At 36.8% G+C, this 24,335-nt stretch overlaps 1 protein-coding gene across 1 annotated transcript in view; it reads left to right on the top strand.

Moving 5' to 3' along the window:
- ETNK1 (ethanolamine kinase 1) overlaps positions 1-24,335 on the top strand; it is a 67,019-nt gene that overhangs the window by 16,411 nt on the left and 26,273 nt on the right. Inside the window, 2 exon segments of the mRNA XM_007449380.1 lie at positions 12,759-13,018; positions 22,174-22,314. Coding sequence (XP_007449442.1) covers positions 12,759-13,018; positions 22,174-22,314 — 401 coding nt within the window.

Raw genomic sequence — 24,335 nt, forward strand, 5'->3', positions numbered from 1 at the left:
TTAATTTTGTATCCTGCAACCTTAGCAAATTCATTGATTAGTACTAGTAGTTTTCAGGTGGCACCTTTAGGATTTTCTATGTATAGTATCATGTCATCTGCAAACAGTGACAGTTTTAATTCTTCTTTTCCAATTTGTATTCCTTTTATTTCTTTTTCTTCTCTGATTGCTGTGGCTACAACTTCCAATACTATGTTGAATAATAGTGGCAAGAGTGGGCATCCTTGTTCCTGATCTTAGATAAAATGCTTTCAGTGTTTCACCATTGAGAATGATATTTGCTGTGGGTTTGTCGTATATAGCTTTTATTATGTTGAGGTAGCTTCCCTCTGTACCCACTTTCTGGAGAGTTTTTATCATAAATTGGTGTTGAATTTTGTCAAAAGCTTTTTCTGCATCTATTGAGATGATCATACGGTTTTTATTCTTTAATTTGTTAATATGGTGTATCACTTTGATTGTTTTGCATTTATGGAGGAATCCTTACATCCCTGGGATAAATCCCACTTGATCATGGTGTATGATCCTTTAAATGTTTTGTTGGATTCTGTTTGCTAGTATTTTGTTGAGGATTTTTACGTCTGTGTTCATCAGTGATTTTGGCCTGTAATCTTTTTTGTATGTGTGATATCTTTGTCTGGTTTTGATATCAGGGTGATGATGGCCTCATGGAATGAGTTTGGGAGTGTTCCTCCCTCCGCAATTTTTTTTGTTTTCTTTCCTCTGCAATATTGTTTTTTTGCAAGAGTTTGGGAAGGATAGGGGTTAACTCTTCTCTAAATGTTTGATAAAATTCGCCTGTGAAACCGTCTGGTCCTGGACTTTTGTTTGCTGGAAGATTTTAAATTACAGTTTCAATTTCATTAACTGTGATTGGTCTGTTTATATTTTCTAATTTCTCCTGGTTCAGTCTTGGAAGTTTGTACTTTTCCAAGAATTCAATCATTTCTTATGGGTTGTCCATTTTATTGGCATATAGTTGCTTGTAGTAGTCTCTTATGATCCTTTGTATTTCTGTGGTGTCAGTTGTAATCTCCCCTTTTTCATTTCTAATTTTATTGATTTGAGTCCGCTCTCTTTTTTTCTTGATGAGTCTGGCCAAAGGTTTATCAATTTTGTTAATTTTCTCAGAGAACCAGCTTTTAGTTTTATTGATCTTTGCTATTGTTTTCTTTGTTTCTATTTCATTTATTTCTGCTCTGATCTTTGTGGTTTCTTTCCTTCTACTAACTTGGGTTTTGTTTGTTCTTTTTCTACTTGCTTTAGGTGTAAGGTTAGATTGTTTATTTGAGATTTTTCTTGTTTTTTGCAGTGAGCTTGAATTACTGTGAACTTCCCTCTTGGAACTGCTTTTGCTATGTCCCATAGGTTTTAGATCGTTGTGTTTTCATTGTTATTTGTTTATAGGTATTTTCTGATTTCCTCTTTGATTTCTTCAGTGATCTTGGTTATTTAGCAGCGTATTGTTTAGCCTCCGTGTGTTTGTGGCTTTTACTGTTTATTTCCTGTAATTGATTTCTAATCTCATAGCATTGTGTTCAGAAAAGATGCTTGATACAATTTTCTTACATTTTCCAAGGCTTGATTTGTGACCCAAGATGTGATCTATTCTGGAGAATGTACTGTGTGCACTTGAGAAGAAAGTGTACTTCTGCCTTCGGGTGGAATGTCCTAAAAGTATCAATTAAGTCTATCTAGTCTGTTGTGTCATTTAAAGCTTGTGTTTCCTTATTTATTTTCTGTCTGGATGATCTTTCTGTTGGTGTGTAGTGAGGTGTTAAAGTCCCCCACTGTTATTGTGTTACTGTCGATTTTTCCTTTTATGGCTGTTAGCATTTGCCTTATATATTGAGGTGCTCCTATGTTAGGTGCATAAATATTTATAATTGTTATGTTTTCTTCTTGGATTGATCCCTTGATCATTATGTAGTGTCCTTCTTTATCTCTTGTAACTGTCTTTATTTTAAGGTCTATTTTATCTGATATGAGTATTGCTACTCCACGTTTCTTGTGATTTCTATTTGCATGGAATATCTTTTTTCCATCCCCTCACTTTCAGTCTGTATGTGTCCCTAGATCTGAAGGGGGTTTATTGTAGATGGCATATATACGGGTCTCATTTTTGTATCTGTTCAGCCAGTCTATCTTTTGGTTGGAGCATTTAATCCATTTACATTCAAGGTGATTATCAATATATATGTTCCTATTACCATTTTCTTAGTTGATTTGGGTTTGTTTTTGTGGGTCTTTTTCTTCTTTTGTTGTTTCCTGCTTAGAGAAATTACGGGGATTCGCTTGTATGTTATTTGTTACTTTTCCCTTGCTGCTTTTAATATTTTTTCTTTGTATTTAATTTTTGATAGTTTGATTAATATGTGTCTCAGCATGTTTCTCTCTGGATTTATCCTGTATGGGACTCTCTGTGCTTCCTGGACTTGATTGACTATTTCCTTTCCCATGTTAGGGAAGTTTTTGACTATAAACTCTTCAAATATTTTCTCAGACCCTTTCTTTTTATCTTCTTCTTATGGGACCCCTATAATTTGAATGTTGATCCGTTTAATATTGTCCCAGAAGTCTCTGAGACTGTCCTCAATTCTTTCTGTTCTTTTTTCTTTATTCTGCTCCCTGGCAGTTATCTCCATCATTTTATCTTCCAGCTCACTTATCTGTTCCTCTGCCTCAAGTAATTCTGCTATTGATTCCTTCTGGAGTATTTTTAATTTCAGTTATTATGTTGTTCATCACTGTTTCTTTGCTCTTCAGTTCTTCTAGATCCTTGTTAAATGTTTCTTTTATTTTCTCCATTCTATTTCCAAGATTTTGGATCATCTTGACTACCATTACTCTGAATTTTTTTCGGGTAGGTTGCCTATTTCGTCTTCATTTATTTGGGGTTGTAGATTTTTGCTTTGCTCCTTCTTCTGTAACTTTTTCTTTTTTTCTTTTTTTGTGGTACGCAGGCCTCTCACTGTTGTGGCCTCTCCCGTTGTGGAGCAAAGCCTCCAGACGTGCAGGCTCATTGGCCATGGCCCACAGGTCCAGCCACTCCGCGGCATGTGGGCTCTTCCCGGACCGGGGCACGAACCCGTGTCCCCTGCATTGGCAGGCGGACTCTCAACCACTGGGCCACCAGGGAAGCCCTTTTTTTTTTTAATGTGTGGGGCTGTATTTCTTGCAGTTGAATAGAGCTGGGTCTTGGTGCTGAGATGAGGACCTCCAGGAGCCCTCACTCTGATTAATATTCCCTGGGGTCTGAGGTTCTCTGTTAGTCCAGCAGTTTGGACTCGGCACTCCCACCATGGGAGCTCAGGAACAACCTCCGGCCTGGGAACCAAGATCCTGCAAGCTGCGTTGTGTGGCCAAAAAAAAAAAAAAAGAGAACAAAAAAAAGCAGTACAGTAATAAAGAATAAAAACAAAATAAAGTTAGAAAGATAAAAAAATATATTAGGAAAAGTGTAATTAAAACAACTGCAAGAAGGTAAAACAAAACCACAACAGAAAAAAAAGGGGGGGGGAACAAGCCAAAAGGAGCAGAACAATAACAAAGTATAAATAAAATAAAAGCAGAAAGATAAAAGATTTATTAGAAAAAATATAAATGAATCAACAACAGTGAATCAACGACAAGGTAAAACAGAACCCCAGTCTAAAAGAGGAAAAAAAATAAAAAATAAAAAGCTTTGACTCTGGGGGGTGGGTAGAGTTTAGGGGGGCGTGGAACTTACGCAGGGGTGGGGTTTAGGGTGGAGCAGGACCTAGTGGTGGGGTGGGTGTCTTAGGCTCAGGAACCACACCCTGCAGCCGGAAGAGGCCTTGAGGGCGGAGCCTGGGCTGGGTGACATTCAAGCATGGAGTGGGGCCTCTGCTTAGGACCTGCACGGAAAGGGAGAGGCAGCATGTCCAAAGGGGGGCCTCTGGAGTGTGGAGTTATGGAGTTTGGAGGTAAGGCCCTGGGTGAGGGTGTGTGGGTGGAGTTTAGGCCCAGCGTGGTTGGAGCGGGTCTCAGAGCGGGTCTCCGAGTGTAGAGGTGGAGCCCTGGGTGGGGGTGTACGGGTAGGGCTTGGGTTCTGTATGGCAGGAGGGAGGCTCCAAGGGCAGAGGATTAGGCGCAGGAGCCCAACAGGCTCCCTGGTGCCTATGTGGAATGTGGACAGGGAAAGTGCTGGCTGCATTCCCTTCCGTTCCTCCATGCCCCACCTCCTCTTGGGTTTCCCTCAGGGTCTCCCCTGTCCCTGCTGGACCCCTAACCACGGGAGGGTCCTGCTGGGTGTAGGAACTCCTCCCCTTCCTCAGCCACCCCTCAGGGGTGCGGGTCCCCTAGGTCCGGCTTTTACTTTTGCTCCCCTTCCCACCCTCCCACTCCCTCAGGACCCACGTGGCTGGAGGGGGCCTAGGGGGGCAGAGGATCAGGCCTGGGATCTCAGCAGGCTCCTGGGGGCCAAAGTGGGCAAGGGAAGCCTGGCCATGCTCCCTTTTGACCCTCTGTTCTCACAGTGGCCCCCCAATTTCCCCCTTTAGGCATGGGATCCCTTCCCCTCCCCCAGTCACCCCTCAGGGGCACCAGTCCTGACCCACCTCCACTTCTCCTCCCACCTCACTCCCCCCCACACCCCACATCTACCCAGTTGCTGGGGGTTCCTCCTGTCCCCTTAGGTGTCCATGGTGCCTGGTAGCTGCCCTAGTTGTTCAGAGATGTGGATTCTGCATCCTCCTAGTCCGCCATCTTGACTCTGCCCCTTGCTGTTTTGTCTTACTACACTGGCTAGGACATCATCACAATATTGAAATAAGAGGTAATAGTGGGCATCCCTGCCTTATTCCCATTCTGAAGGAGAACATTTTCAATAGTTTATTATTAGGTATGATGTTTGCTGTAGGTTTTCTTTGGATACTCTGTCAAATTAAGGAAGTTTCATTTTATTCTTGGCTTGCTAAGTATTTTCATCATGAATGAATGTTGGATTTTATCAAGTACTTTTCTGCAACTCATGATGGTTACATGATTTGCCTCCATTTTTCTGTTATTGAGCTCAATTACAATGACGTTTTAAAACAATTTGTTAAGAACCACTGTGTTCCTGGAGTAAACCCCATTTTGTTGTGATGTATTCTCCTTTTTATATATCATTGTATTGGTTGCCAGTATTTTGATTAGGATTTTTCCAACTATGAGAGAGAGTGGTCTGTAATTTTCCTTCCTTGTAATGTCCTTGACAAGTTTTGGTATCAAGTTGGGATCTCTTTTTTGTCTGTTTTTGGAAGAGTTGTTTATAGTAATATATGTCTGTACTGTAATAAAGTTTACTTCTTTATTGATAATTAGTATCTTTTTTCCTTGATGATTTTGCTTGGAAGTTATCAACTTTTATCTTCAAAGAAGTATTTTTTTTTGTTCGTTTGTGTTTTTTTGGCTGTGCCACTGTGGCTTGTGGGATCTTAGTTTCCCTACCGGGGATCGAACCCGCACCCCCTCATTGAAAGCACGGAGTCTTGACCACTGGACTGCCGGGGGAGTCCTGAAGAACAGTTTTTGACTGTTGAGTTTTTCTGTTTTATTGATAACTTTGCCCTTTTGTTTTCTTCCTAATTCTTTTTTTAATCGACGTTTAATTGACTGTTATTTTTCTGGCTTCTTGAGCTAGAAGCTAAGATCACTGATTTTCTGCCTTTTTTATTTTATTTATTTATTTATTTTTCTTTTTTGCGGTATGCGGGCCTCTCACTGTTATGGCCTCTCCCGTTGCGGAGCACAGGCTCAGCGGCCATGGCTCACAGGCCTAGCCGCTCCACGGCATGTGGGATCTTCCTGGACCGGGGCACGAACCCATGTGCCCTGCATCAGCAGGCGGACTCTCAACCACTGCACCACCAGGGAAGCCCTGCCTTTTTTATTTTTAATATTTTTATTTACGTGTCCCCATAAGCACCCACAGGTTTTAATATGACTTTATTATCATTCAGTTTAGAATGCCTTCTAGTTATTGTAGTTTTTTCTTTTTCCAGTGGATTATTTAGATGTGCATTGCTTCACTTCAAATAAGTGGGAGAATATTAAGGTTTTTTTTCTTTATTGTGGTAAAAAAACAAAACCTAAAATTTACTATCTTAACCATTTTATTTGAGGTGCATATACGTGTATGTGTGGTGTGTTACTGATGTCTAGTTCATATTCAGTGTAGCTTGAGAAGATAACTGAATGATTTTAATCCTTTGATATTTATTGAGGCTTGCTTTATAATCAATCCTATAGTCAGTTTTGGTAATATTTTATATATACTTGAAAAGGATGCGTATTCTCTTGCTGGGTACAGTGTTCTGTGTATGTCAGTTAAGTTGGATTTTTAATTCTATTGCTTAGCTCTCTTGTTTATGTAATGATTTTTCACTGTTTTTAAAAAATCAGCTCTTAGAGATGTGCTCAAGTTTCAGGCAATTACTGTGGAATTTGTTTAGTCTGTCAGTTTTTGCTATATGTATTTTGAAGTTATGTTATTGCATGCACTCAGTTTAGAATTCTTGTATCTTCTTGATGGCTGAATCCTTTTATAATTATAAAACATCCCTTTTTATCTCCTGGAATGTATCATTAGGATCTATTTTGTCTGATATGGTGTAACTACATCAGCTTTCTTTTACATGTGTCTTGTAAAAAGTAGCATATAGTTGTTTTTTTTTTGCAGTACGCGGGCCTCTCACCGTTGTGGCCTCTCCCATTGCGAAGCACAGGTTCGGGATGCGCAGGCTCAGTGGCCATGGCTCACGGGCCTAGCTGCTCTGCGGCATGTGGGATCTTCCCAGACCGGGGCACGAATCTGTGTCCCCTGCACCGGCAGGTGGACTCTCAACCACTGTGCCACCAGGGAAGCCCCATACTTAGTTTTTTAATTGGATTATTTAGTTCTTTTACATTTAATGTAACTACTTATATGGTTGAGTTTTTCACTGTACCATCATACTTTTTTCCCTCTTTGACCCATCTTTTATATACCTGTTTTTCACCTTTATTTTTTCTTCTTTCCAAATCTCAGAGGAACTCACAGTAAATATGGAGTAGCAAATATAATTAAGAAATTACAGTACTTCTCTTTCTGACTTACTTCACTCTGTATGACAGACTCTAGATCTATCCACCTCATTACAAATAGCTCAATTTCGTTTCTTTTTATGGCTGAGTAATATTCCATTGTATATATGTGCCACATCTTCTTTATCCATTCATCCAACGATGGGCACTTAGGTTGTTTCCATCTCCGGGCTATTGTAAATAGAGCTGCAATGAACATTTTGGTACATGACTCTTTCTGAATATGGAATTTAAGAAAAAAAAATGTTATGAAGAACCTAGGGGTAAAACAGGAATAAAGACATTGTAGTTTTTTAAGGAACCTCCATACTGTTCTCCATAGTGGCTGAACCAATTCACATTCCCACCAGCAGTGCAAGAGTGTTCCCTTTTCTCCACACCCTCTCCAGCATTTATTGTTTCTAGATTTTTTGATGATGGCCATTCTGACTGGTGTGAGATGATATCTCATTGTAGTTTTGATTTGCATTTCTCTAATGATTAATGATGTTGAGCATTCTTTCATGTGTTTGTTGGCAGTCTGTATATCTTCTTTGGAGAAATGTCTATTTAGGTCTTCTGCCCATTTTTGGATTGGGTTGTTTATTTTTTACAGTACTTTGTGTGTTTTTTTGGCCGTGCTGTGCAACATGTGGGATCTTAGTTTCTCGACCAGGGATCAAACCCGTGCCCCCTGCATTAGGACTGTGGAGTCTTAACCACAGGACCGCCAGGGAAGTCCCTACAGTGCATTTTAGTAATGCTATATATAGGTCACTAGCAAGCACTGAGAAGTATTTACGTCTTATCTGAGTTTAGGAATTGTCTCCTGGAGGTTATTATAACTCCTGTGTTGGAATTTTGAAGGAAGTTAGAAGTTAGTGATGTGAAGGAGAAGAAGGGTGAGTTTGTCAGGTAGATCACTAGATAACTTGGGAGGTATTGTGGAACTTGTACACCCTAAGGCACTTAAACTTTATCCTCTAAACAATGTGGAGTCAGTTGAAGATTGCCAGTCATCATGTTCATGTTTGTATTTTAGATGGATTATTTTGGTGGCAGTTAGTGAGTGAATTTTTTTGGAAGGTGGGAAGTTTAACCAAACTGGCGTAAGAGAGACCAATGAGGTTATTAAAATACTGCAGATAGGAGATTGACAAGGGGATGGAGAAACAGGAGTGGATTTAAGAATTACCTAGGAAGAAAACATTTTATGTGGGGGATGGAGAGGGAGGGGTCAAGGTGACTCTGAAATGTGCCTGAGTGAATGGAAGATTAAAGTGAATTGGTACCATTAAGTGATTTATCTCTGTTTTTAAGCAGTTTTATTATGAGGTGCCTTGGTGTAGTTTTCTTCATGTTTCTTTGGCTTGGGCTTGTTGAGCTTCTTGGATCTTGAGTTTATAGGTTTTCATCAAATTTGGAAAACTTTTGACTGTCATTTCTTTAAAAATGTTTCTGTTCTCTTTTTTTCCTTTCTTTGAGGAGTCAAATTTTATATGTAGTCTCTCAGCTAATGGATGCTCTTTTCTCTCTCTTTGATAATTCTTTTTTTCCTCTGTATTTTGTTTTGCATAGTTTCTATTCCTATGTCTTCAAGTTTGCTAAATTGTTTTTTCCACTACCTAACCTAGTGTTAAATCTCATCTTAGTGTGTTTTCCCTTCAGACATCTTGAGAAGTTTAATTTGGGTCTTTTTTATGTCTTCAATGACTCTGTTTAATTTTTTGTTGTAAGAATACAACACACTTTTTTCTTGGAATACAATTTTAACACCTGCTAATTCTAACATCTGTGTCAGTTCTGGTTGGTTTCAATTAATTGACCCCCCTCTCACCCCCCATTGTGGGTTGTATTTTTCTGCCCTTTTTGCATGCCTGATAATCCTTTTCTTTTTGGCCATCTCACCCAGCTTGTGAGATCTTAGTTCCCCGAGCAGGGATTGAAACTGTGCCCTTGGCAATGAGAGCACAGAGTCCTAACTGCTGGACCACCAGGGATTTCTCCATGCCGAATAATCTTTAATTGGATATTAGACATTGTGAATTTTACCTTGTTAGGCACTCGATAGTTTTTGTAGTTCTTTGGGAATAGTTTGCATCTTTGGGTCTTGCTTTCAAGGTTTGCTAGGTGGTACCAGTACAGCAGCATACAGTCTAGGGCTAATCTATAACATAGATGTTGTCTTAATTATTAACTTTTATAATCTCATCATGAATTATTTTTCTATCTTGTGTTCAAATTTAAATATGTAGTTATCTACATATTTGATAAGAGCTTAGTTTGTATCAGGAACTGTTGTAAGTGCTTTTGTGTATATTAAGTCATTAATTCTCGTAAAAACCTATAAAGCAGATTCTAATGTGCTGATATTAAACATGAGATGAATGAAGCACATACAGGTAAGTGACTTGCCTAAAGTCACTCAGCTTACAGATAACACAGCTAGAATTTATAGTCAAGCAGTCTTGCTCTGTAGCTCATCCTCTGAACTGGTATTATCTTAAATACTTGACAAACAGTGCAGGATAAACCCTGTGAAAAGGAGCTCCATGAGATTTGTAGTAGTTTTGTCCCCCCTCCATTGAGGTGGAATTTTATATTTCTAGTATATATCTAGTATAGTACACATACCTAGCATATGCCTAGTATGTTTTTATTTATTTATTTATTTATTTATTTATTTTTCTTTTTTGCGGTATGCGGGCCTCTCACTGTGTGGCCTCTCCCATCGTGGAGCACAGGCTCCGGACCCGCAGGCTCAGCGGCCATGGCTCACGGGCCCAGCCGCTCCACGGCATGTGGGATCCTCCCCGACCGGGGCACGAACCCGCGTCCCCTGCATCAGCAGGCGGACTCCCAACCACTGCGCCACCAGGGAAGCCCGCCTAGTATGTTTTTAAATGTGTGTTTCAGAAGGCTGAAGCACCTTGAATTAATTGTTGGTTTATATATGAGGTGGGAACCATCCAAGAGCAAAAAGCACTATCCATACATTTTTTTTTTTTTTTTCTTGCGTTATGTGGGCCTCTCACCGTTGTGGCCTCTCCCATCTGCGGAGCACAGGCTCCGGACGCGCAGGCCCAGCGGCCATGGCTCACGGGCCCAGCCGCTCCGCGGCATGTGGGATCCTCCCGAAACGGGGCACGAACCCGCGTCTCCTGCATCGGCAGGCGGACTCTCAAGCACTGCGCCACCAGGGAAGCCCTATCCATACATTTTTAAAGTCAGAAATCTCCATCAAGAGATCATTAGGATAAGCCGAACAAATTGGGTTTATTACTCCTTTCTTAAGGAAGACTTATTCCATGGGGAATGGTGGGGCTCTCAGTATGTGGCTGTTAGAAAGGACTTCGTATAAGATTTGAATTTGATGATTTGGGAGAGGGTTCAAGGAAGCAAGGCTTTCCTCTGGATTTGGGTGTTGTCAGGAAGGAAGTGGGGCAAGTCTACGACTGTGTGGGTAACTTATCTTACCTAGAGGACTGGAGGAATGAAGCAGGACCAAAGCTGTTCCTGGAAAAGGAATGGCAGTCCCTCACATTAGCCAGAATAGGGGAGTTTTTGGTCATTTTTGTGGTTTGGAAAAAATGCATAATTTTGTCTTTGTTCAGACATGATTACAGAGTGACTTTGTTTTTGTCTTGATGCATTATGGTCACACAGTGGCCTCATCTGATGTTGATGTTCTGTGAAATTGCTTATGTTCAACAGAATCTCCAGGCCTTGCTGTACGTGCCAGGTCAGTTCCTAGCCCTTTTCGTTTTTCTATTTTAATTTTTTTCACATGTAAACTAGATTGATTACAGGAAAAAAAAAAGAAGTGAGAAAACATATATAAGCCAAACGAGAAAAGTTTAAACTACTTAGAAATAAGAAAACAGGAGACAAGATTTAAACTACCTAATATTTTATTGATATCTTTGCAGACATTTTAATCCTTATTTATACATAAACTACTTTTGTAAATGAAGTTATTCATATATTTATTTTTTTGCTCCAGGGGTTTATTGTGACTATCATTTCATTGCAAATATGTGGCTGTTTTGTGCAACAGAGTATGTTAGGGTTAGTGTCATTGGAGTTGTGACTCTATGTTATACTTATAAATGTCTATATAGTATTCAGTAATCTTATCCAGTAATGTTATCCATTTCTAGCCTTTTTAAGTGCATATGTCTTTGTATGTATGTTTCTGCATGTACACATAAATGTACAATATAGCGTGCACAGTTAAAGAAATTTATTATTATAGGCAAGAGTGAAAGAATGAATTTGTTATAATCTAGATCAAGAAGACAAGCTAGTGTTTAAGTATTAAGTCCTTACTATTTGTTAGGAGGATGTAGAAAACAGATTTCACTCCTGGCTTTTGAGGAGTGTAGAATGTCTTTCATTACAAACATTTCAGAATGTTAGTTTCTCAAACTTCATTACAATAATTGAAATACTTCATCTCTACATGACATGTGGAGGAGTTACAAAATAATATGTGTGAGTTGTTATGGCATTTTAATAGGAAACAACATGATTTCAACATAGATTTTAATAAAATGATGATTGGAATTTAATTTAAGGACATATGCTTCTTGTCAGTGTCTCCCTACATACCATTTTTTTGAAATCTATGTGGAAAGCAAAGTTTGTATGTCTCTGCATACCCAAAAAACATAGATATTCAAAGGTGAATAAGGATACATAAATACTTTCTTTCAAATTTCAGCTTAAGATCTAAAGCCTTTTCAGATGGCATTTATCATTACAACAATGAAAGCAGAAACGTTTACCTTCTTTCTCAGGCATTAGTTAAATGTGTATACATTTAAAACTTATTCTTTGTCCATTATTCCTGTTCTTTCCCACTTGTCTTTGGAAAAATGTCCTTAACACTTACTTTCACTTTTACGTTTTTATCCCTTTATTCCACTGAGAGCCTCCAAAAGCTCTGAGTTATAATTGGGTAAATAGAAAATTAGTTTTAGCGTCAAAGTAGTGTAGAGGAAAATGAAAGCTACAATTTTGAATAGACTTAAAGAACTAATATTGCTAATCATCTGTTTACTTTTTAATATACCATTGTACTCAAATCTAAAAAAGGACTTTAGGTATTTAAAACTCTTGAAGAGTCCTCAAACTCCCTTTTAGAAAATACCTGAGAAATCTCTATCTTCCTCTAATTAAGGTTGTGCTTCTTTTTGTTTTTAGCTGTAGCATTCAAGTTTAAATTATTATAACCTGAATACTTAAAACAATTTTTTATACATATTATGTTAAGTAATCTTTGGAAATAGCATTTAAAGTTGAGTTTTTTATAAATTGGAGATTTACCATAATATAAATTATGGTATATTTGTATATTTAAACTTATGAACATTATTAAAGACTTTCTTATATCATATACTATGCTAGCAAGAGAGCCACTTTTCCTATCTTCAGAGACTTTCTAATCTATTTAGATATAGGAGAGAGAGAAAGTGTGTGTTGTACAACAACATAGTAAACAGTGGTATTCTGTTTTGTTTAAATCTACAATTAAAATTATAGACATGTTAGGCAAAATTGTATTCAAAAGTTATATTAAGTAGATATTTTCTTTCCATTAGTATTTAATGATTTTCAAGTTATCTCCTATTCCTTCATTAAAAGTAAATAATTGTTTTTCCCCCATTTTTTTTTTTTTTTTTGGGCAGCTTTTCACAGATGGAATCACAAACAAACTTATTGGCTGTTACGTGGGTAATACAATGGAGGATGTAGTCCTGGTGCGAATTTATGGCAATAAGACTGAGTTGTTAGTCGATCGAGATGAGGAAGTGAAGAGTTTCAGAGTGTTGCAGGCTCACGGCTGCGCACCACAGCTCTACTGTACCTTCAATAATGGACTGTGCTATGAATTTATACAGGGAGAAGCATTGGATCCAAAGCATGTCTGCAACCCTGCCATTTTCAGGTACATTTCTTTTCCTAAATAATTTGTCCTTTTGAAAAATAAGAGTATTAATTGCATTAAGGAAATGTATTTTAAAACTGCCTTTTCTTTCTTTAGGCAACTATTTGGTTAATTTAGAAACTTTCTTTTGTTCGGGTTTTGTTTTATTTTTGCTAAAGAAAAAACATTCCTTTTTTCTGAATTCTCATAGTTAACTCTGCAAAATAAAGGACTGCGAGAGGTTTTGGATTAGCCTGTTGCAGAAGGTCAAGGCTTCTTAATTTTTAAAGTAGTGCTTGAATCAAAGCATTACACATTTCTTATTACTAAGTTTCGTTACTCAGCTGCTCATAGTTTCAGAGTTCTTGCTTACTATGAGTCTTAATTCTGTTAACACGTCTTTGTTACTCTTTAAACTTAAAAATTATTTAATTCAAAGTATTATGTTTTCTATAAGAATAATGTCTTACATATGCTCGATCATTTTTCTAAAATTTTCTTTTGGGCTTGATTTGAAAGCAGCAAGTTCATTGATAGTTTAAATCAAAAGTTCTCAAACATTTCGGTCTCAAGACCCTTTTACAGCTCTTAAAAGGTTATTGAGGACCCAAAGAGCTTTTGTTTATGTGAATTATATTTATCAGTGTTTACTGTGTTAGAAATTAGAACACAAAGTTTTTAGAATGAAAGATTATCAAGTGCACGTCCTGTTAGCTGTCGGTCAACATGATGACATCATCATACCACTTCACGTAGCTTCTCAAAACTGTACTGTACACTTGTTAGAAAATGAGAGTGAAAAAGGTAAATAATACTTTATGAAAGTAGTTTTAACCTCACAAACTTCCTGAAAGGGTCTTGAGCCATAGATCAAAGTTCACAGTATTCTCTTGCTTTGGCTTCTTCAGACGTAGCTACTTGCCTATATTATGATTATAATAAAGAGTATCTACTTTGAATATAAAAGGCATTGGAATGTATTTATGTTTAATGTAGTCTAGGGGAGGAAAAATGATTCAGTCAGCTGCTCTACTAGTAATTTACCATCTGTGACAGACAGTAACCTTGGGGAAAAAATAAACTAAATAGTATACACAGAGGAACAGAAAAGGTTTTCAAAAAAAGTACAAATAATTTACTGTGGTATAGTTGGGAAATTAGGCAGTGTTTAACTGAGGTAACATTTGAATTGGATTTTAAAGGATGAGGCAGAGCATGGAGGAGTCTGAGGGAGATGATAGGTAAAGACGAATAGCATCAGGCTAATGCTTAACTAGTAATTCAACTTATGGAAGTTTATCATGATCTTTTTTATTTGAACTTTTGTGCAGCAATCAAGTATTGCAGAGACTTTAAATTTTTTTTTAATTCAAATTAAGGTGTTTAGGAATTTTCTCATCAAGTATTTCTCATCAAGTATTGCCTCTTGCTGGGAATACTGGCTGAAGTATAATTAAAGCCACTCAGCAACAGACATAATGGGAGAAATGCAATTTAAAATGAGTTATTGCTCACTTATCAAGAAGCATAACTAAAAAACACCAACATCCAGTGCTGAGGGTATTGTAGTGGAACTGATAAACTGAGTTGCAAGTAAAATTGGTAATGTTGTCCTTTGGAAATCAATAGGGCATTATATAGTAAGTCATAAAAGAAAGTCATATGCTTGATTGTGTCATAACAACTCATATTTAGATATAACTAAGGTACATCAGTACAAATAAGTGTTATGTTTCTATTGAATATTGTCTGAAACATACAAGATGTCTGATGCAGGACTAGGAGGAAAAATATCAGCTTACTAGTTGAACTGTGGCTACAATCAGGAAATAATTTGTTTATGTGAAAACTCAAAGGGAGTTTGTAAAAAAGAAATAAATTCTTTTGGGATGGTAGGATTAGGGATTTTTTTTTTCCAGTTTCAAAAAAATGCCTGTTATTATAATTTTTTAAAAGCTTCCAAGAGAGGAGCAATTAGTGAGTATTAGTGGGTGTTTGAGGAGATTCTCTGCAGCCTTGAGATTTTCAAACATTTGGCTTTATTGAGTATAGAATTTAAAGTAGCATTTGCCTTGATGGTAGTGCAGTAAAACCTTATCTTATTGAGACTAGGTAGAAGAAGGACCAATCTATGATAGTGAAAATCAGAAATCTTAATTTTTTATTACCTAGTTTTTTCTCTGTTGTATATAAAATTTACTAATAGAAAACAATTGAATTGCTCTAATACAGTTCTTTTTAAGAAGTGTATTCTTTCTTATGACCATTTAATTAATTTAGTTAACATTTTTTATTTTTAATCGTGATAAAATACACATAACGAAATTTCCCATCTTAATCATTTTTTAAGTATACAGTTCCATAGTGTTAAGTACATTCACATTGCTGTGCAACCAGTCTCCACAGTTCTTTTCGTCTTGCAAAACAAAAATTTTATATACATTAAACAACAACTTCCCATTCTCCCCTACCCTCAGCCTTGGCAACCATCTTACTTTCTGTCTGCATGAATTTGACTGCTCTAGGCACCTTATGTAAGTGGAATCATACCTTTTTGTCTTTTTGTGACTGGCTTATTTCACTTAGCATAATGTCTTCAGGGTTCATCCACGTTGTAGCGTGTGTCAGAAGTTCCTTCCTTTTTAAGGCTGAGTAATATTCCATTTTATATGTAGGCCATGTTTTGTTTATTCATGGATGGATATTTGGGTCACTTCTGTTGATACTTTTTCACTGTTGTGAATAATACTGTTATGAACATGGGTGTGCAAGTATCTTTTTGAGACCCTATTTTCAATTCCTTTGGGTATATAATCAGAAGTGGAATTGCTGGATCATATGGTCATTCTATTTTTAATATTTTTAGGAACTGCCTTAACTGTTTCCCATAGTGGCTGCACCAATTTACATTCCCACCAACAGTGCACAAGGGTTCCAGTTTCTCCGAGTCCTTGCCAACACTTATTATTTTGTTTTTTTAATAGTAGCCATCCTAATTGCAAGGAGGTGGTATCACATATATGACTTACATATACTTAATTCCATGGGTTGCCTTTTCACTCTGTTGATTTTGTCCGTTGATGCAGAGTTCTAAATTTTGATGTATGTAGTCTGTTTTTACTTTTATTGTCTGTGCTGTTTTACTTTATCTGTTTTTACTTTTATTGTCTGTGCTATTGGTGTCATATCCAAGAAATCGTTACCAAGTTCTGTGTCATGAAGCTTTTCTCCTATGTTTTCTTCTAAGGGTTTTATAGTTTTTTTTGCTCTTACATTTAGATTTTTGATCCACTTTGAGTTAATTTTTATGTATGATTTAAGGAAAGGATTAAGGAACGTCTTTCTTTTACATGTGTATATCCTGTTTTTCCAGCACCAGCTGTGGAAAAGACTGTCCTTTGCCATTGAATGGTTTTGGCATCCTTATTGAAAGTCATTTGATCATAAATTGGAGGCTTTATTTTGGAGCTGTCTATTCCATTTGTCTGTATGTCTGAGGCTATGCCAGTGCTGCTCTGTTTTGATAACTGTAGCTTTGTAATAAGTTTTGAAATCAGGAAGTATGAGGCTGCCAACTTTATTCTTCTTTCTCCAGCTTGTTTTAGCTATCTGGGGTTCCTTAAAATTACATTTGAATTTTAGGGTGGAGTTCTTTCTGTTTATGCAAAAAATGCTGTTGGGATTTTGATAGGGATTGTATTGAATTTAAAGATCACTTTGGGTAGTATTGACATCTTAACAATGTTAAGTCTTCCAGTCCACAAAGATGGAATGTCTTTCCATTTATTTCTGTATTTAATTTTTTTCAGGAACATTTTGTAGTTTTAAGTATAGAAATCTTTTACTTCGTTGGTTAAGTTTATTCCTAAGTATTTTATTCTTTTTGCTGCTATTGTAAATGGAATTGTTTTCTTAATTTCCTTTTTGGATTGTTCATCAATAATGTAGAACTGCAATGTATTTTATGTGTTGATTTTGTGTTCTGCAACTTTGGTGAATTCATTTACTAGTAAAAACCATAAATTTTCCTAACAAAGCCATCCTTCACAAATTGTGTGTTTTGTTTAACACCAATTTATCAAAAATTTTAGATGAGTATGGAACTTGTAAGTAGGACTTATTTAATTTTTAAAATCTCTTAGCAAAGCCTAGTTTTTAAGTATGTAGCTGCTATGCTTGCAGTTGAACTATACTTGTTATTTCCACGAGGATATTTGTATAATAGATTTTCTTCCTTTCCTTGTTAATTTTGCTACAGAAAAGATACACTGGTAGTTCTGAGACCTGTAGAAATTGACTTGAATCCTAGATTTTTCAAAAAAGGCTTATTATACAAGATGTGTCTTGTTAAAGAACAGGCAGTATTTCAAATGGATGGTTATTTTGTTTTTCTATAGCTAGGCATTAATTTTGGCACAGTTCTTATTATATGAGATTTTTTAAAATCCAGGATAAATTTTAATCCACCAGAGAAAAACTCTAATAGTGGTAGAATCCTATGGTAAGTTTCTAAATGTATCCTGAGTCTGTTGCCAAGATGATGATTCTTATTCATCAAATATCTGTTAAGTACCTCCTTTTAGTGCTGAATGCTAGGATAGAAGAATAAGGCCTGGTCTTTGCCCCTTGTATGATAACTTAGTGATAGTATTTATCAGTAGTATTGGTAAAGCAATGTCAACTATACTATTATTATTTGCTGCTATTTTTTTTTAATTACATAGGAAAATGCTACAAAATATTTTAAACACTATTCTGAGTATATTTTTACCTATTATGTAAGCATGATGCTATCATTTAACGTTAACTTTGTCCCTTATGTATTCGAATTCTATTTTAACAGTGCACCTGTAGATAAGGTAAATATAATTTACTTTAGAAGATATTAATCATTAGCTCTTAAGTTTTGGTATAGTTTTTTTGCAAATATTAATTTTGCTATTGTATGGTGGTTGTTAATAATTTAGTTTGTTTTCCATTTGAGTAGGTTTATATCACGTTATGCAGAAATGTTTTTAAAATTGCATATAAAATAATTTTTATAATTTCACTTGTAATTTCAGAAATTTGTTCAAAGAAAATATTTGATAATTTTTGATAAAAATCAAAATCAAATTTGGAAAATTTGCCTTTCACTCCATAGTTTTTGTATATATGACATTTCTGTTATACCTAGTAGGAAATTGGTATGAAGTGGGAAGTTAGTCTACAGGATCTTTGTATATGAATATGAATGTGAAATTCCTGTTGTCATTATTGAACTTATATCTCCAAATTGAATAAATGTTTATGTAAATTTTTTTCTGGTATTTAGGGGCATATCATGTCAGATTTGAAGGAGAACTTTAAGATTACGCCAGTAATTTGATTTTCCTTGTAAGAAATCTGAGACTCAGAGAAATGAAATGATTTGCTTAAGTTTAGACTTAAAATACAAGGGCAAAGTCAGAAGAAAACCCAACTAATTCTGTGCAGTGTTACTGCAGTATATTATAGTGGAAAGGCCTTGGCCTTTGCATCACATCATCAGTTCAAATCCTGGCTCAGCTTTAGCCACCTTTCTGCCAAAAGAGTCAAGACAATCAAGATTAGTAGGTGCTTTTTCTTGTAGCAGCTATTTATGTTCAACAGATTCCATTAATGTGTAAGAACCCCTTAGAGTTGTGGCCATTTTGAAGTATTTACCTTAGAATTGTCATTCCAGTCACTCCTAGCTAAATACTTATATTTGGACAACTTCTGAGACTACATTTTGTATTTTGCAAATCAGGGTCTCATACAAACTCTGGGGTAAAACTATAAAAAATAGACATTATTATTTATTTTTAAAATAGCAAATAAAATTTTTTGGTATTAAATACCTGTTCTAATATGGAACCCTTCTTCTGAATCACTGGTCTCATTTGTTGAGTAAACATTTCTAGGTCATAATGTTCTGTTGATATAGATTGCCCCTTGAGTTTTATGTAACATGGATTACCTTTCTTCAGGCCTTTTGTTCCAGTTCCCCTCCTTAAAGTTTTAAAACCAGTTTTTACTGGCTTCAAATATATGTGTCACACACACATACACATCTGTGTATGTATATGTGTGTTTGCGTGTATATATGTGTATATTTGTACGCTCCTTTGTTTTGATTTTATTATCACTTTTATTATCATGAAGGTTCCTGGTGCTTAAAATACTACATGTTCATTTGGGCCTAGCTTTTTATGCAAATACTGTATGAGAGATTGATAAAAAAATAGATTTTTTTCCTATATTCTTGTAGAGTATATGGTCTTGGGGAAGATCATTTAAGCAATAATTATTTAATTTATATAAAAATGTTTATTTGGTAATTTCAGAGGTATGGACCAAAACACACATACCTAAAAAGATCACAGATTTTAATATTTTGGTAATGCATTAGGATTCTTTTTTCCCCCCAAAATCAGATTTATTCTTCACATGGTTGCATACTCAATTATATTTTATTCTCAAATCTGCCAAATTTTCCATTTTAGACAAGAATGCAGTGCCTTAAAGGCAAAAGATATTCTCAGATATATCTATGTCTCTCCTTTCACATAACTTCAGCATCCATAGAATCCTAACTTAATCATCAAAATAAAGGCTGAAAGTAAATTTTACTCAATTACAGTGAAACCTCATCATACTTATTTTCCAGAGTAGAAAACAAGGAGAAAATATTGAATGCATCAGACACTACACTTGGCAGCAGTTTTAGGCTGAGGAGCTTGCTGAATGTGATCTACATGTAAACTTTAAGCTTCAGAATAACAATATAAGCAGGTTTCTCTTTAAAAATTTAGGTGGGTTAAAGAACAGCATTACAGATATTTTATTACTTATTTTAAATTCAGTAATAAAATCCAGTGGTACTCTGAAGAGAAACTCACCAATTTCTGTACCTGGGTACATGAGGGAATCAGTAGGGTAACAGCTAATTCAGTTACAGCTTTGGGTATCAAAGATTTGCAAGGGCTATGTCCTATAGACCTCTTTTCGTTGCATCAAGTACTGTCAGACCAATAGCAGTTTTCTGCTCCTAACAGGCATTGAGCATTTTCCCCTACTGTGAAATATTTTTTAGATCATCAAACATCAAACGAAATGTGGTCAGCTGAATTACAGTCATCCAAACTGAAAGATGAAGAATATTAGTCAATCTGTTGGTTCTTTAATGCTGTGTTCTTTCAAATAAAACATCAAATATTTCTTGTAGTAGAACTGAAACTCACTTGCAGTAATGCCTAAACACTTATGAGATGCATTAGGACTTATTGAGAATAATAATTTGAAAATTCAGACTGACTCAAAGAAGGAGGAATTTGTCAATTCATATATCTGAGAATACTAAGTTCAAGCATGGGTGGATCCAGGGGCTCTAATAGTGCCATTAGGAATATCACTGTCTGTTTTGTTGTGTTACCTTTTTTTTTCTGGCAGACTTTTCTAAGGAGTGACAGTTATGATTCTTAGTAGTTACAGGCTTATCTAATCAATTTTCAGTGTGGGGAGTGTGTCCCTCCTTTTCTGATCGCCTCAGCCAAAGTCAGTAGCTTCAACCAAAGTCTTGGGATCAAACCTTTTTGGCCTAGCTTGGGTAATATGCCCTGAACCGATCATTCTGGCCTGAAGGATGGAATGCTCTGGGCAAGTCTGTGTCATCTCTTTGCTCCTAAAGTTAGTGGTGCCAATGGGATAGGGAGTTAGGATTGAGATGAGCTCTGACTGAACCAAAAGTGAACTAAAAATGAGGGGGATGGAAGTTTCTCCAAAGGAAAGTCAGGACTCTTATTAAATAATAAAACTAGATAGATGAGAATATTCACTGTAGTATAAAATATAATAAAACTGTGTTATTTAATCACAGATTGGTGAAGGATTACTACAATGCTAGATTCCCTGTGTACTTAGTTAAGTGGTTTTTGTGTGTTAGTCATCTGAGAAGCTTTTAAAATATCTTGACGCCCTGGCTGCACCCCAAACCAATTAATTTCTCGGGGTAATACTCAGGCCTCTGTATTTTTTTCTTTCTTTCTTTCCTTCTTTTTAAGTTTCCAAAGATTGATTTTAGTACATAGCCAAGCTAATGTTTGTTCAGAGAACTTAACACAGTTATAGGAATTAACTCACTGAACCTATTTATCTGCCTGCTTACCTTTTTACTTTAGTCCCTTTTGCCCTTTAACCTCAGTGACTTCAAAAGCAGAATTGGAGCATTATATTAGTGCCTCTCAAATTATACAGTGAATTAGGATCAGCTGGAAATCTTGTTTAAAATGCAGTGCTGGGGCCTACCCATAGAGATTATGATTCAGTGGATCTGAGGTGGAACCTTAGAAATTCCTAGGTGGTGCTATGTTGTAGGTCCTAGGACTGTACTTTGAGGAACGTTACATTAGATTGTTAGCATCTTGAAAATTTGCCAGTTTTAAGTTATTTTATTTGTAGATTATTGTTAAGTCATGTTTCTACCTACTATTCTATGGACTATATGGTAATTTAGTTCTTATTTCTATTTGGTATGCTTATTCCTCCATTAGCATTTGCTGTACTAGGTTCTGCAGATACAAAGATGGTGTGGACACAAATATACTACACAGCTTCAAACTATTTTGTTGTTATATCAGTATTGATTCTGACATCATAAAATCCTAACGTTTGTTGAGAGTATTTGTTGTTAACAACACACAGAAATTAACTCATAGAACCTATTTATCTGCCTATTTACCTTTTTACTTTAGTCCCTTTTGCCCTTTAACTTCAGTGACTTCAAAAGCTCAAAATTAAAATGACTCAGTGTAATTTAAATGCATCAGTGATTAATATCTAGTATGTGCCTTGAAATCATAGTCGTGTATTGTTCTGCTGGTCGCAAACATTGTACATTCAAAATAGGCTGCCTATATCCAGACACTCAGTCCCTTTTGGACACAATATTTAATTACTGTATTAATTTTAGGTGTTTCTTCCTACTTATGCTTTAAACATTTGTTTGCCTCTCCTTGTGAGGGTTGACTTGCCATATTATTTTGAATCTTATATATGGTAAAAATAAATCATGTTATAAGATAAAGGCACCCTAGTTATTTTAGTTTACCTATGAGTAGATATGAACTGTATGGTGCTTAACACTTTCTTTTTTATGCTGTTTTGTTTTTAAACAGGCTTATAGCACGTCAGCTTGCTAAAATCCATGCTATTCATGCACACAATGGCTGGATTCCCAAATCTAACCTATGGCTAAAGATGGGAAAATATTTCTCTCTCATTCCCACAGGATTTGCAGATGAAGACATTAATAAAAGGTAAAATTACTTTTACATTTTAAATTATGTTTTACATTGCTTTGCTCATATATAGGGTTTCAAAGATAACTATAAGGTTTTTGTGTATAACATCTGGTTTGGTTTATCTCTTTGCATTTAAGTAAAATAAGCATTAATTTATTTGACTCTCAAAAGGCACTACAGAAATTTCCTTCCCTTCCTACAGCTGACTCAAAAAAAAAAAAGGAAGAAGAAAAATAATCAACCCCTATAAAAATGGGGAAGTGGTGAGCCAAGAAACAAATATGGAATGTTTATTTGGCAGTAAACATAATATAAAGATTACTATGAAGGGTACATTTTTTGTAGTGTGAGTTGACAATTGAGACCTTTTTAAAAAAATTCCTTCTGTCCAAAGGAAGGCTGTTCTGACGGGGCCTAGAGATCTATACTGGGACAGTGTAGTAATATTGGAGTATGAAAAAGTTTGGGTTTTAGTTTACTGTGACTATTTAAGTCTCATGATGTTGAAAATTAATTTACTGTAGTCTCAGCTTTTGTAGGACTTCAGGTTCAGAGTGACTAAGGTATTTCATTTCCTATATAGAAAAATGTGTAAATCAGTATTTAGAATCCAAATAATATAAACATGTTTCTTTTCTTCCAGTTTTATCGAGATATAATTGACATACAGCACTGTGTAAGTTTGTGTACAGCATAATGATTTGACTTATATGCATTATGAAGTGATTACTACAGTAAGTTTAGTGAATATCCATCATAAATAAAGACATAGAAAAAATTATTTTTCATTGTGGTGAGAACTCTTAGGATTTACTCTCTTAACAACTTTCATATACAACATGCAGCAGGGTAAGGGGGCTAGTGCTGGCCTTCTGGTGGGCAGAACTGGGTCTGGGGGAGCAGGTTGTGGGACCAGAGGTCCTGGATGTAGTGTCGGCCTGCTGGTGGAAAGGGCCCAGATCCCAGAGGGCCTAGTGCTGGTCTGCTGCTGGGTGGAGCCAGGTCACAGCGTTTCTGGCTGCAGGGCCCTGGGGTGCCCCAGAGTTGGTATTAGACCCCCAGTGGGCAGAGCTGGTTCCTGGCACAGCTGGCTTTGGTGTCCAGCATGTCCTGGAAGTTGGTATCAGCTTGCTGGTGGGTGGGGCAAGATCCCTGGATGCTGCCTGAGGGACCCAAGGGGTCCTAAAACTTGGCCTGCTAGGGCGGGCCTGGGTCCTGGTGCCAGTAAGCTAGAGGGAGGATTCCAGAATGGCACTTACCAGGGCGAGTGTCCTCCTGGTAGAGTAAGCTCCCCAAAATGGCTGCTGCCAGTGTCTTTTAGCCCAGGGTGGGCTCCATTTGCCTCCTGCCTCTCCAGGAGGCTCTTGAAGATCAACGGGTGGGTCTGACTCAGGCTCCTTTCAAATTATTGTTTCTGCCCTGGATGCCAGTGTGTGTGAGATTTTGTATATGCCTTTTAAGCGTGGAGTCTCTGTTTCCCACAGCCCTCTGGTTCTCCTGAAAGTGTGCCCTTAAAAAGCCAAATGTCTTCCCAGTGCAGGAGTCCCCAGGCTAGGGATCCTGCTGTGGGGCTTGTCCTCTCTCCTGTGGAGAACCTCTGCAATTGTAATTATCCTCCCGTTTGTGGGTTGCCCACCCAGGGGTACGGGCCTTGACTGTGCTGCATCTCTGCCCCTTCTACTCGTCTTCTTGTGGCTTCTTCTTTATACCTTTAAAAAATCTTTTGTGCCAGTCTTCTGGTCTTTCTCGTCAAGAGTAAGCAGCTCTGTAAGTAGTTGTCGTTTTGATGGCGCCAGTGGGAGCCGGTGAGCTGAGTCCTCCTCCATCGCAGCCACTCTTGACAGACATGCAGAGCACAGTCCTGCTGGGACCTTCTGAAATACTCGGCGGCACATGCCTCAGAAACCACACCAGACATGTTTTTCCATAGTGTGATTAATACTAGTGCAAAAATTGGAAATTTTATTTTGTCTTTATACCTAAAGTGTACATGAAGATTTCAGCTTTTGTATTCAGGAAGTCTTTGCTTTAAGAGC

Source organism: Lipotes vexillifer, unplaced genomic scaffold, assembly GCF_000442215.2.
Source record: "Lipotes vexillifer unplaced genomic scaffold, Lipotes_vexillifer_v1.1 scaffold135, whole genome shotgun sequence".
NCBI classification, from domain to species: domain Eukaryota; kingdom Metazoa; phylum Chordata; class Mammalia; order Artiodactyla; family Lipotidae; genus Lipotes; species Lipotes vexillifer.